The sequence below is a fragment of the Equus asinus genome, chromosome 4, assembly GCF_041296235.1.
Source record: "Equus asinus isolate D_3611 breed Donkey chromosome 4, EquAss-T2T_v2, whole genome shotgun sequence".
NCBI lineage: Eukaryota > Metazoa > Chordata > Mammalia > Perissodactyla > Equidae > Equus > Equus asinus.
In genome coordinates, this window is record NC_091793.1 from 17,410,101 (window position 1) to 17,422,306 (window position 12,206).

At 60.0% G+C, this 12,206-nt stretch overlaps 1 protein-coding gene across 1 annotated transcript in view; it reads right to left on the reverse strand.

Moving 5' to 3' along the window:
• ARHGAP8 (Rho GTPase activating protein 8) overlaps window positions 1-12,206 on the reverse strand; it is a 60,027-nt gene that overhangs the window by 23,005 nt on the left and 24,816 nt on the right. The window contains 2 exon segments of the mRNA XM_044778046.2: window positions 1,228-1,359; window positions 6,226-6,313. Coding sequence (XP_044633981.2) covers window positions 1,228-1,359; window positions 6,226-6,313 — 220 coding nt within the window.

A 12,206-nucleotide genomic window follows, 5' to 3' on the forward strand; every position in this document is an offset into this window, starting at 1 on the left:
TTCAGAGCGCGAGACACGGAGACGCGGCCGAGCTCCGAGTCTCAGCACCTCCTGCTTCTCGACAGAGCTGGCTCGAGGACGCTGAGCCAGACACGGACAGGGAAAACCAGGGCCCCTCGGCCACCACCACCGCCAGGCGTGCACACCGCACTTTATAGTTTGCAAGCTTAGAGCCCCTGCTCACGCCAGGGCTGAGAAACACACTGGAGGGCAATTTGGGGACAGCTCTCAAACTAAAACTATGACACAGGACAGGAGAGCACAACACTCTCCGAAGGCTCTAGAGACGACGATGGCAGGACCCCAAAGGCAGTCAGGGGGAGGGCGCCCAGGAAACGCAGCCCCTGCCTGTGCTGAGCCTGTGACGCCAACGTCCCTCGGGAACAGTCCATCGTGGGCTCGAAAGGACTCTGAAGAAGGAAAAGCGGAGGAAGCCAGGACACGGACAGGGCGCAAACAGGCTGCGAAGTCAACTGTATGCACATCTCTCAGGAAACAGTCTGGCCCTCGAGCCACTGCCTGTGGTGCTGGTGGAGCTCTGGGCAGGGGAGGGGGCTGGGCCCAGGGAGGGGTCCCAGTCCAGCCATGTCCCAGCTGGCTCTCCAGGCCTGAGTGTCATCATCTGTGAAACACGCCACCCACCTCACCCACTTGAGATGCCAGCAGCCTGTGCAAACTGTAAAGTGCTGCGCCCGCAGTGGGAAGGGCACAGCTGGGTGGACATATTTCTTTGTCAACAATTCACTAGACAAGTCAGCCGACCAGGGTACCCGGGCCGAACTGGGCCTGTGCCTGGCTTTGTACAGCCCGAGAGCGGAGACCAGCTTTACAGTTTTAAATGACTGAAAATACAGTAAAAGAGTAACAGTTCACAACAGGGAAATGACATGAAATTCACATTTCCGTGTCCGTAATAAAGTCCTGTGGGGACGCAGCTCCACCCACCCGCTGAGGTGTCGTCTGCGGCTGCGTCCACACCACATGGCGGAGTTGAGAGGTGTGACAGGGACCTGACGGCCAGCAAAGCCGAGACACGTGTCCCCTTGGACCATCCCCTGGGGGAGGTGACCCCACACTGCAGGCCGGCTCACCCCACGACCCTGCCAGGCCCCAGGCATCCCGCCCCCGCCCCCTGCATAGCCATGACCCCTGTGTCGCCCGAGCCACCCCCACCCACCACCCCTCAGCTCCAGCCCACCGTCCACCCCCGGGGCCTGAGGCACGTACTTCCTGTCGAACTCCTTGTAGGCGCTCTGCAGCCAGCCCAGGGACGGCTTGTTCTGGCTGCTCAGCCCGTAGTGGAAGTAGACGACGGTGTAATCGCTCTCCACGTACTGGTCCAGCGTGTACTTGAGATACCTGGGCACAAAGCACAAGACTTGGTTACGAAAGTCTCCTTTCTGTCACCACTGAAACCAAAGACACTCTCCCCAGTGGGAGCCAGCACCAGGCCACACAGACACTCCACCCGCCAGGCGGCCTGGTCCTCATCTGTTAGATGACGACTGAGGCTCAGAGATGTTACTTAACTTACCTAAGGTCACACAGCTAGTGAGTGGATGTGGTAGAACAAAAATAGTCCCCAAAACACACCCTCATCAAATCCTCGGAACCCATGAATGGGGCCTTATTTGGGTAAAGGGTCTTGGCAGGTGTGATTAAGGTAAGGATTATGAGAGGAGGAGTTTATCCTGGATTAGGCAGGTGGGCGCTAAATGCAGTCACCTGTATCCTGATAAGATGAGGATGGGAAGGCACAGAGAGGACGGCCATGTGAAGATGGGCAGAGCAGCGTGATGCGGCCACCGCCAGGATGGCAAAGGATCAGAGACAGCCATCAGAGGCCGGAGGAGGCAAGGAAGGTCCTCCCGGAGGGAGCACGGCCCTGCGGACGCTCTGATTTCAGACTTCCGGCCCCAGGACTGCGAGAAGATAAATGTGCGGTTTATGCCACCCAGGGCACCGTAACTTGTTATAACAGCCACAGGAAACTAACACAGAGGATGAGCTGGGAGTCGAACCCAGGACCAACCCAGCCCCCATCTCAGACTCTCTGCTGCTCTGTGCTTTTCTAGAAGCAGTAAGTCCTCCTTCCTGGATGTGCTCCCAACACGTCTTCTGGCTGTAAAGCAGAATCCTGACTCTGCTCTGTCATCTGGCCACGCCCACAGCATCGGCTCTCCATGTCCCCAACGTCCCTGCCAGGGGCTGCCGGGCCCCGACCCTTCCCTGCCACCCCTGGCGGCCCCCTGACAAGCCTGGTTGGCCTCCTGCAGGAGGTGAGCTGCAAAGCAACCACGCCCAGCCTCCAGCCTCACTGTGGCAGGGGCTCCTGACATCCGGCGAGCGGGGCCACGTTCTCGCACATCAGGTCGCAGGTCATGACCTACAAGCACGTTTCGTCATCCATCAGCCCGGCTGCTCGGAGGCTGTGCAGCGAGCACACCCGCAGTCACCAGGGGCCGAGGAAACGCAGCCTGTGGGAGCTCTGGGGCCTGCGGGGGGTGGGCTGGGTGCTCCCGGGGACGGCGTCCCAGAACCGCTTCAGGGGAAAACGCCAGCAGCCCTGGCCCATCTGCAAGGCTGCAGCCGGCCCCTTGCAGCTGAGACCTGGCCGTGGGATCCGTGCCTTGCACGAAAGGGTGGCAGCCGTTCTCTGCCCATCTGATCCCTCAACAGCAGCAGAGCGCCCTCCACCCAGAGCACCGACACGGGCCTGCAGGCCTGGACACGTACTTACTGGGTTAATCCTCACAATGACCGACCCTGTGAGCTGTGGCTGTTATACCCATTTTACAGAGAGGTCACCTGAGGCTGGCAGAGGACCAGCAAGGGGCAGAGCCAGGACGGGAACGGGGCCGCCTGGCTCCCAAGTCCTCTGTCACCACGCCGTGCTGCCCCCGGGAGCACATGCGCCCACCGTCAACACTTCGAGGCACAAAACGAGGCGAAGCTGACCTCACGCGCTGCACAGCAGGGCTCAGCGCTGGTGGAGGCAACTTCAAGGCCCAGATGCACATTGTCCCAAACCCCCTTGGGACTGAGCCATGGGGCAGAATTCACCGGGATCTTCCTTCCTGAGTTGCCCGCACCAGCGGGACGGAGACAGAGCTTCCAGCTTCACACGGAGTCCTGGGGCTGCTGAGAACCTCGTCATTTCCCTGAGACGGTCGCTTTTGCATCTTTCAACTCTTCCAAGAAAGGGGAAATCAGGAACATGTCTCTGCTCGGCTCACTTATCCACGCCGGACACTTCTAATAAGAGCAGGCACCTTTCAGGGCTGGCCTCATGGCCTAGTGGCTAAGTCCAATGCTCTCTGCTTTGGTGGCCTGGGTTTGGATCCTGGGCATGGATCTACACCACTTGTCAGTGGCCATGCTGTGGCTGTGACCCACATAGAAAATAGAGGAAGACTGGCACAGATATTATTAGCTCAGGGCCAATTTTCCTCAGGGGAAAAAAAAAAAAAGGAGAGAGATTTAAAAAAAAAAAGAGCAGGCACGACTTTCCCTGGCCCCATGAGCCCCCTGGTTCTCTCCATAAATGAGCCGACCTCCTCCCAGTGCCTGAACACATCTGCCACGTGTGCTTGGCACAGGAAGTCATTAGCTAAATTACTGGCTTAGCTTCAAAGACATGGACTTATTTCTTTACCATTTCAAGAACAGGAGCACACATCTGGCCACTGCACAGCCATCACTTGGATGGGGAGATAAGGAGGATGTACATGGTATCGATTTTCCCCTAAAAGCCATGGAAAAGGCTAAGATTTAGGGCCCATCCCATTGAGGCCAAGAAGCCCACAGAGCACTTTTGGGTAAATTAGAAAAAGAGGCTCCCTCCTCCAGGCAGATGCCTCCCAGCACTGGGTAAGAAGGGTAGCAGCTGGGTGGTAGCCCCTCATTTGGATGTCCTTGTGTAGTGAACAACCTACACAACTGTTCACAATGGCCACGTTTACCACTCCCATCCGGAAGTGAGGGTTTCCTGGGCGGGTGCATGGAGAGCACAATGTAACAATTGTCAGAGGCATTTTTTTTGGACTGAGATGAAATTCGTAACATAACATTAACCATGTTACAGTGAACAACTGTATGGGCACTAGCCTATGTGCCCTTTAAACCATGTGTCCTTGAGGCTCCTTGTCTGGGCTGTGTGTCAGCACTCACAATGATAACAGTCCTGGGCTTGGCCAACCCACAAGTAAACGGGTGGGAGAGTTAGCACAAAGGCCCTCCAGCTGTGAGGGGTCACGGAGGCCCTCTGGAGGGGAGCCCTGGTCCGTGGAGCGCAGGTCATACAGGGACGGTCCCCCTCGGCAAGCACGCAGCCTTTGTTCCTCTGCCTACTTGACCCAGCTTCTCTCTGAGGGCGGGAGCAGGTGCACACTGCTGTCCAGCTGGCGGCCCCTGGACCTTCCCTGTAAAGAACTCCCAGGAAATGCATACGTCTCGTTCACCGTCTCCAGGTCTTTCTTTTGGTCTCTAAGCACCCTGTCCACACTGCTTCTCCAGTGGGATGTGTGGTGGGACAACAGTTCAGTGGCGTTTAGTGCATTCACAGCGTTATATAACTACCACCTGCACCCAGTTCTAGAACGTTCTCATGGCCCCAGAGAAAGCCTGTTCCCATGCAGCCACCATTCCGTTCCCCCGCCCCCATCAGCCTGCTCTCTGTCTGTCGGGGGCACGTCAGGCTTTACAAGACAACAGGCCCTCCCGGCCAGCAGTGGCACCTCGGCGAGAGCTGACCCGCAGGCTGTGGATTACTCGATGTCGCAGGAGGAATAATCTGGCAAGGGAGCGTGTTTCCCCTCAGAGGACCCCAGGATGCAAGCTCCCCGGGACCATGCGTCCCTCTATTCCGTGGGCTCTGCAGGCACCGAGAGGGGGCTGCAGGTGGCACCCGCTCCCCAGGGAGCCCGGCCCCTCACCACGCAGGAGCAGAGCGGGCTGGACTCTGCGGGGCGCCCACTCCTCAGGGCTCTGCCGTCCCCACTGTCTCTGCAGCTGCTGCTGGAAGATTCTTTAAGGGACCAGATCGGACGCTCGGGTCAGGGGGACGTTCATGAAGCAAGCAGCCCAAAGGCTTCCAGGTGCTTCCACGACCCGACCCTGCCTTCGTCCCTCTCCAGGGGGGGCCCCGGGTCACGGCCACCCCGCACTAGCCCTGGGTAGAACGTCGGTCGGAACTGGGATCTGGAAGCAGCGCTGGCCGCCTCCCGCGCTGCAGTGTCCGAGCGTCCCCATAGCGAGCGAGTCCACTGCAGCCGACCGGCCCTCCTCTCTGTCCCTCACAAGGGCAGACAGGCGTCTCCAGGACGCCCAGAGACAGGCTGCAGCGTGGCCGTGGGAGCGAAGCAGAGTCAGCACATCGTCAGGCAACAGATCCGAGGCTCGGAGCGCCCACGTGAGCCCACAGGCACGAGAAACGCCCCAAACGGGGTGGTCCATGCAGGTCACGCCGGGTCCCCGAGCCACAGCAGGCAGCCTGGGACCCGCTGCACAGGAGGCCACTGGGCTGGGACCCGCGACCACGGTGGGCAGCGGGCAGGAGCTGGCTCAGAATGTGGCTTCCCCTTCTGCAGCCGAGCTTGTCGCCAGACCCCACCGCCCACCCACCCGGAGCGCGATGCCGGGCCGAGATGCTGTGGCCGGCACTTTGCGCGCTCCCTCCAGCTCCAGCACCCAGGAAGCCCGCCAGTCCAGCCAGGAATGGGGCCCTGGAGCAACGTGGCCTATGCCCAGAGCGAGCGGACGCCGGCAGAAAGGGACAAGATGGAGGAGGGGTGACGGTGGCCAAGGCCACACGCAGGGAAGTGGACGGCGCCTCCTTCTGAGCAGCAGGAAAAGCAAGAAACGCAGAGTGTGCCCACCGATGTCTCTGAGAGGGAGGGTGCGAGGCTGGCCTAAAAGTGCCCCGAAGCCCAAGGCCAAAGCTCAAGACTGTGGGACCTGAAGCCACCCTGGCCTGGAGAAGGCGTCAGTCCTGGGGGTGGGTTTGGTGACCCGGCAGGTGATGTGACAACTGCCTGGGGACCCGCAAGTCAACCTATGAATGTTAGCCTCTGGCCTCGAGCATCTCTGTGCTGAGAGTGATGGAGAAGGGTACCCATGCAGTTTAGGGGCTGGGAGGGCGGCCACGGAGGGCGTGTGCACACGGAGGGGAGTTGGGGGACACGGGGGACAGCGTGCAAGGAGGGACACAGGCAGGACAGGACTTACTCCAGCAGGCGCCTGTGGTTGAGCTCGTGCGAGGGGGGCATCCGGCAGCAGCTGAACGTGACGACGCGTCTTCCCAGGAGGTCCTCCCCTGCAGAGCAGACACCGTGGGCGTGAGCCTCGCGCATGCACAGCCCCAGCCCCCGAGGCCGCCCCGCCAGGATCGCACGTGGGCGTGAGCAGAACCCAGCGGCCTCGCGACCAGCCGGCCGGGCTCGGCGGCCGCAGCACCTGCCTCCTGAGCATCCACCACAGGACGCCCCGCGCACATCACCCACGTGCACCTTCACCACCAGCCCACGTGCTGGGAACAACCCCCCCCCCATTTTAGAAACGGAAATCGGGGGCCCAGCGGGGTTAAGTCCCCAGTGCAAAGCCACACAGCCGGCTGAGGGCACCAGGACTGAAATGGAGACGCGTCTGGCTTGGAAGCTGGTGTCTGGCCACTCTGCTGCCTCCTCCGCAGAGATTAAGGCATTCCCCTGGAGGCCCCCCAGTACTCTGGGCCTTGGAGAAGGCTCCCTGGCCTGGGGGACAGGACCTCATGGGGTACAGAAGTCCCGATGTCGGGTCCTGGCCCCCATCACAGCCCAGGGGACCCCATAATTGTCTCGATACAGCGGTGCTCGCCCCACATGGGACGGCCAGAGCAGGTATGAGGGCCAGCCCCTGGTCTAGTCGTCTGCAACCCCAGAACCAGGCCTGCTGCCCATGACTACAGCTCAGATGGTGTCCAAACGATCACTGATTGACAGGAGGACCGATGATGCAAAGACTGTTAGGAAGCTGAAGAAAATAAGGGGACTTTTCTAGAAACGACGCATCTTTAAACTCACTTTCATTGTGCAGAAGTATTTCCACCTGTTTTCAGATGTTTCCTTGAAAGGAGAAAGGATGGCAGCAGGGCTTTCTTATCCCCCCCAGCCCTGAGAGGTAATGAACCAAGATTACGCACACGTGAGCACATACTCGCACGCACACGCACACCCCCACGTGCGCTCTGAGGTCCCGGCTGCCCGTCCAGGTCGGCTGTTTGTCATTTAGAACACGTCTGACCCTTCCCAGGAACCCGGAAGCCGCCCCGATGTTCAGAATTCTAGCGCTCTTTCTGTTTTCAAACACAGCAGCCTGATCATCGCACAGGGTCCTTAGGAATCCCGGCCCCGCTTCCCAGTTGTCCAGAAAGCTCCCGTGAAAGGGCTGCACTGGATCCCACGGGTTTATCTGCTTCCCTCGCCAAGCGGGAGCCTCCGGGCACGGCACGCTCGCTGGCTCTGCCTGGAGGCGCAGTGTTTCCCCACAACGCGTCCATCCTCGTGGAGGCCGCCTGAGCCCGTGCTCGCCTGTGCGGCTGAAGCAGAGGACCAGCTTTGCTTCTGAAGTTGTGTGTCACGGATGCGGCCACTGAAGGAGCAGCAGTCACAGCCCCCTGGGGCTGAGGGAGAAAGTCAACATCTGTATCGAAGGGTCAGAAAAATCCAGCAGCGTTATCATCCGCAGTTAGACCAAGCGCAAAGTCCTGGGATGCGCTACATAATCGGAGAACGGAAGATCAGGTCGGCCAGCCTCACAGAGGGCCCACTGTGCGCTCAGCTCTGGAGGGACCACACAGGGCCCCTGCCTGGCCCCACGGCCCAGGGCAGAGGGCAGTGATGGGGAGGCATCTCTGAGAACTGGGGCTCCCGGCAGCCACAGCTACTTCAGCAATGACTTCTACCAGGGGTGGCCACACTTCACAGGTGAAGGGCAGTGGCGCCCACTTCAGACTCCAGCTGCCAGTCAGGGGTCCCCAGGCCACCCCCCTGCTGGCCAGCTGGCTACAGATTCGGAGGTGCCCACTGCCTCCTCACGATCGATAATTCACCAGCTCACAGAACTCGGGAAAGTGCTGTTACCACCATGGTGTTATTATAAAGGATACGGATCGGGACCAGCTGAGAGCGGATGGTGCTGGACACAGGGCCTCCGAGCCCTCTCCCCATGGGGTCGGGAACATCGGCGTGTCATCACCACCCACGGCAGGTCAACAGAGCCTCGGTGTCAGAGTTGTCATTGGGGTTTCATTATGCAGGCATGACTGATGAATCGTGACTCAATACGCAGCCGTCACTGGGTCGGTCCACAGGTATTGCTGGTTGAACACAGCATGCGCAAAGGCACCGGGGCAGGGATGTGGAGATGGGATTGGCAATTGCCTGATCCAGTGTCCAGCCCCGGAGCTCACACAGCCTCAGCCCTCTAATCACACAGCTGGTCTCTGGCACAACAGCCCGTCCTGAGTTGTCCTGTAGCCTCAACTCTCCAGGGGTCCCCCAAGGGTCACCTCTCTGCATAAACTATCAGCAAGCACAGAGCCCCTCCTATCACTCAGGAAAGTCCACGGGTTTGCAGGCCCCTCCCAGGAACCAGGGACAAAGGCCAGACACACTTTACCACAGGGTGTCCTGCAACCCTGCACGCCAGCACGTGGTCGACTGTGCCAGAGGGGTGACCACGGGGCGGTGGAGGGCCTCCCCCACCAGGCCGGGGCACAGAGGCCGAGCTCCAGAAAGAGAAGATGCAGCAGGAACCAGGGCTGCCGACGGGGTCCTGTGGAGGGCAGAGCTGCATCTGCTCAGGGGACCCCCGGTCGGTTGGCCGAGGAGCAGCATGGGCTCTGGGCAAAGCCATCATGTGTCTGATGCAGACACACCAGCCCAGGCGGTGGAGACCCAAATGGGAGATGATGGGGGGGGCGGTGTCGAGGACATGATCCAGTGGGGCATTGGGAAGACCCTTCCGGCCTCTGGGTGGAGGACAGCCTGAAGATGTCCCGAGTGGAGACCTCACGGTGGGAGGGAGTGAGGAGTGGGAGGACAGAGGCCTCCAGGACTGGTGAGGGGGCAGGGAGAAGGCCTCCACTGCTGGCTTGGTGGCCAGGCCACTTACTGGGGAGGAACCAGTCTGGGCGTGGGGTGGCCGGGCCGAGTGGGGAGGGGCACTGGGGGAGCCATGGACAAGGGCTGGGGCTCCACCGAGGACCAGAGTCCCCAGCACGGAGGTGATAATGGCCTGGGGTGGACGAGGGGCTGGGAGGCCTGTGGGCGTGAGGAGCAGCTGCCCAGGCCGGTGGACCTCAGGAAGCCACGCAGCATCCTGGGGGGGGCAGGGGGCAGGGTGGCCCCCCACAGGCTGGCAGCGTCCACACCTCACAATAGCAAGAGGTCAGGAGCAGAGCCACAAAAGTGCCCGAAGGAGGCGGGGAACTCAGGGAGAGGCACGGGGACGGGCGTGGGGGCCGGATGTCCCGCCTTGGGGTGAGGGGGTGCAGCGAGGCCACCCCAGGGCCAAGGGGGGAGGAGGAAATTCCAGATGAGAAGCTTGAGGGACTCCCAGGAAGCCCGAGGGACTTGGTGACCAAGAAGGAGCACCCTCTGGGCAGCGCCAGGACAGCAGGTCCTCAGAGGGGGCAGCGCCCTCCCCACACACACACCCCCGTCCCTCGCGACGCTGGCACCCAGGTTTGCCGACGGTGGGTGAGGGGCTCGGGGCCTGGCAGGGCACAGACCTACTGCTGGTGACAGGGCCTCGTGCTGGCCGGCGAGGGGATGCGGCGGGCCTGGAGGGTGGAGCGGGTGTGGAGATAAGGGCAGAAGCAGCAGGGGAGGGTCAGAACAATGAAATCCCCCCTGCAAAGCTGGACTCAGTTCAGCCAGCAACAGGGTACGAGGATGCTGCCCAGGCCGTGAGCCCCTCCCACTGTGCCACCTGCACATGAGGGCACAGCACGCGCAAAGACACCGGGGCAGGGATGTGGAGATGGGATGGGAGCCCCGTGCCCACAGCAGGCCCAGTTCCTTTTCCCCCCAAGCCTCCCACCTCTATTAAGCGCTGAATGATTTCACTCGTTTGCTCGATAAACGCTTATGGAGCACCCACTGTTTGCAGGGCCCATCGACTTGCGTAATGCTGCGCTGTGAAGTGAGCTGTTGAAGGCTTTGTCTCCCCCCAAAACCAAAAAATGGGGCACCTAACTGGGCGTTTTCTTTTCACATCGACAGGTTTTTAAATGTCCTGCTAAACCGATATCATGGCATTGCTCAGATTCGACAAACTTTCACGAAGCTCAGAGCGAGTGTGGCGGTGGGTTAACTGGGGTCCTTATCCTATTCCCTCTACCTCTGATGCTTTTGACAATTTCCAAAATAAGAAGTGACACAGGAGGAGGGAGAGAGAAAGGAACAGCTCGGCACTCAGCCCACGGGGACAGCGCCCCTGCCCCACGCACCAGCCCGGGCAGCCTCTGCGCGCCTGAAGATGGAGAGAATAAGAAAGCCAGCTGGTCAGCCCGGGAAGAATGACACCAACCACTTGAATAAAGTCTTGCCGTAGCTCAGGCACATAGTAGGTGTTCAATTAGTGTGACCTGTTACCACGTGCCAGGCAGGATGTTGGTGCTTCCAGGTGTGTCGTTTCATTGACAATTGAGGAAACTGAGGCCCAGGGAGGCCAAGTGAGTGTCAGAGCTGGGTTCATGACTACAAGGTGGCACCCCAGCCTCCTCTGTCCCGGGACACCCACGCCCACAGTGAGGAGACCTGTCCTGCTCCCACAGCTGCCTGGGTACCGGCCTCCTCGGCAGCCGTGCAGAGTCCCTGGACATCCAGCCTCCCGCTTATCAAGCAGCCACCGCGCAGGTGCACGGAGGCTTCCGTCCGTGTGAGTAGTAAACACCCCTTCTCCATTCTCCGGTTACACAGGCCGGCATGTGGGAAGCCGGCTTCAACGTGACATAATATGGAAGGAAGTGAAAACTATCAATAAAATGCAAATTCTGCACAGCACCAGCTTAATCCGTGACCCCACATCCTCCCCTCGCTGCTTACGGCACAACCTCGTTCTCTGTCTCGGTGGCGGGAGAGGCCTCGTGTATGCATGAAGAAGTGACTTCCTGAGCCGCAGGGGAACTCGCTCCAGACGGGCCGTCACCCGCTCTGAGAGAAGGAGGACGAGACGCACGGTCCGGGTGGCCGCTCCTCGTGGGGAGGGAGCGCCGTGGGCGCTGGCTGTGGGGTCTGTCTGAAGGCTGCTACCCTCATTTGCAAAAGGAAAAGGAGGTCTGAAGACTCGTTTTGTCTGCGTCCTGCAGCAAAGTGCAGCTGGGGCCTGGCCGGGTGGTGAGAGATGGGGGCGTGGGGCAGTGACTTGTCATCCAGCAGGGCCAGACGCAGCGCGTCCCGCTGTTTCTCTTCTCCCTTCTCTGCCGCTCAGCCCCTCGGAGGCTCTCTGGATCGTGGGGGCTGGAACCTTCCCTCTGCCCGCCCTGCCTCTGGCCACCGAATCTGCCCTCCGAGCTCGCAGCCCCAGGCCCAGACCGGAGCTGCAGACGATGACCACTTCTTAAAAGAGGGACATCAGTTTTATGTACAAAACACGACTTAGGAGTTAACATTCTACAAAGCTTCCGTTTGGCCAAATATATGAGCCCTGAAGTAATGACAGATCATTCGCTCTTACTTTTGCTAAGAGTCTTTGATTCTGGCTGTGGGTCTAGCTGTCCCACATGAGAAGTTAGGGGAGCCCCTTGGTGGGGAGTGACGTCTGCTCACCCCTGAAGCAGACCCCTCCGCAGGAGCCCTGGATGGCGCGTGCCGGGAGGGAGGGGAAAGGGGACAAAGCTGGACGCCAAGGTGAGGCCCGACCCTCAGTGAGGGAACCCGGGGGCCTGCTCCCGCATGGAGCCCCACCTGGAAAAGCCACTGGCGACGTCAGGGACGGTGATCTTTGCTCTAATAATCTCCTCTGTCCTTAGCCACTGAGTCATCCAGGTCGGAATGTGTAGATTGCCCCTGCTTCAGCTCTTCACTACAAACTATTCCACCCAAGTGTGCAGCTGGCTCCATTCAGCTTTTCTCCAGTTGTCTCCACCTTATTCTGATGACTTCTGGTGAAGGCTGGCATCTTTGAAGGATGACCTGAGACCATCAGATGTTCTTTTTTTTTTT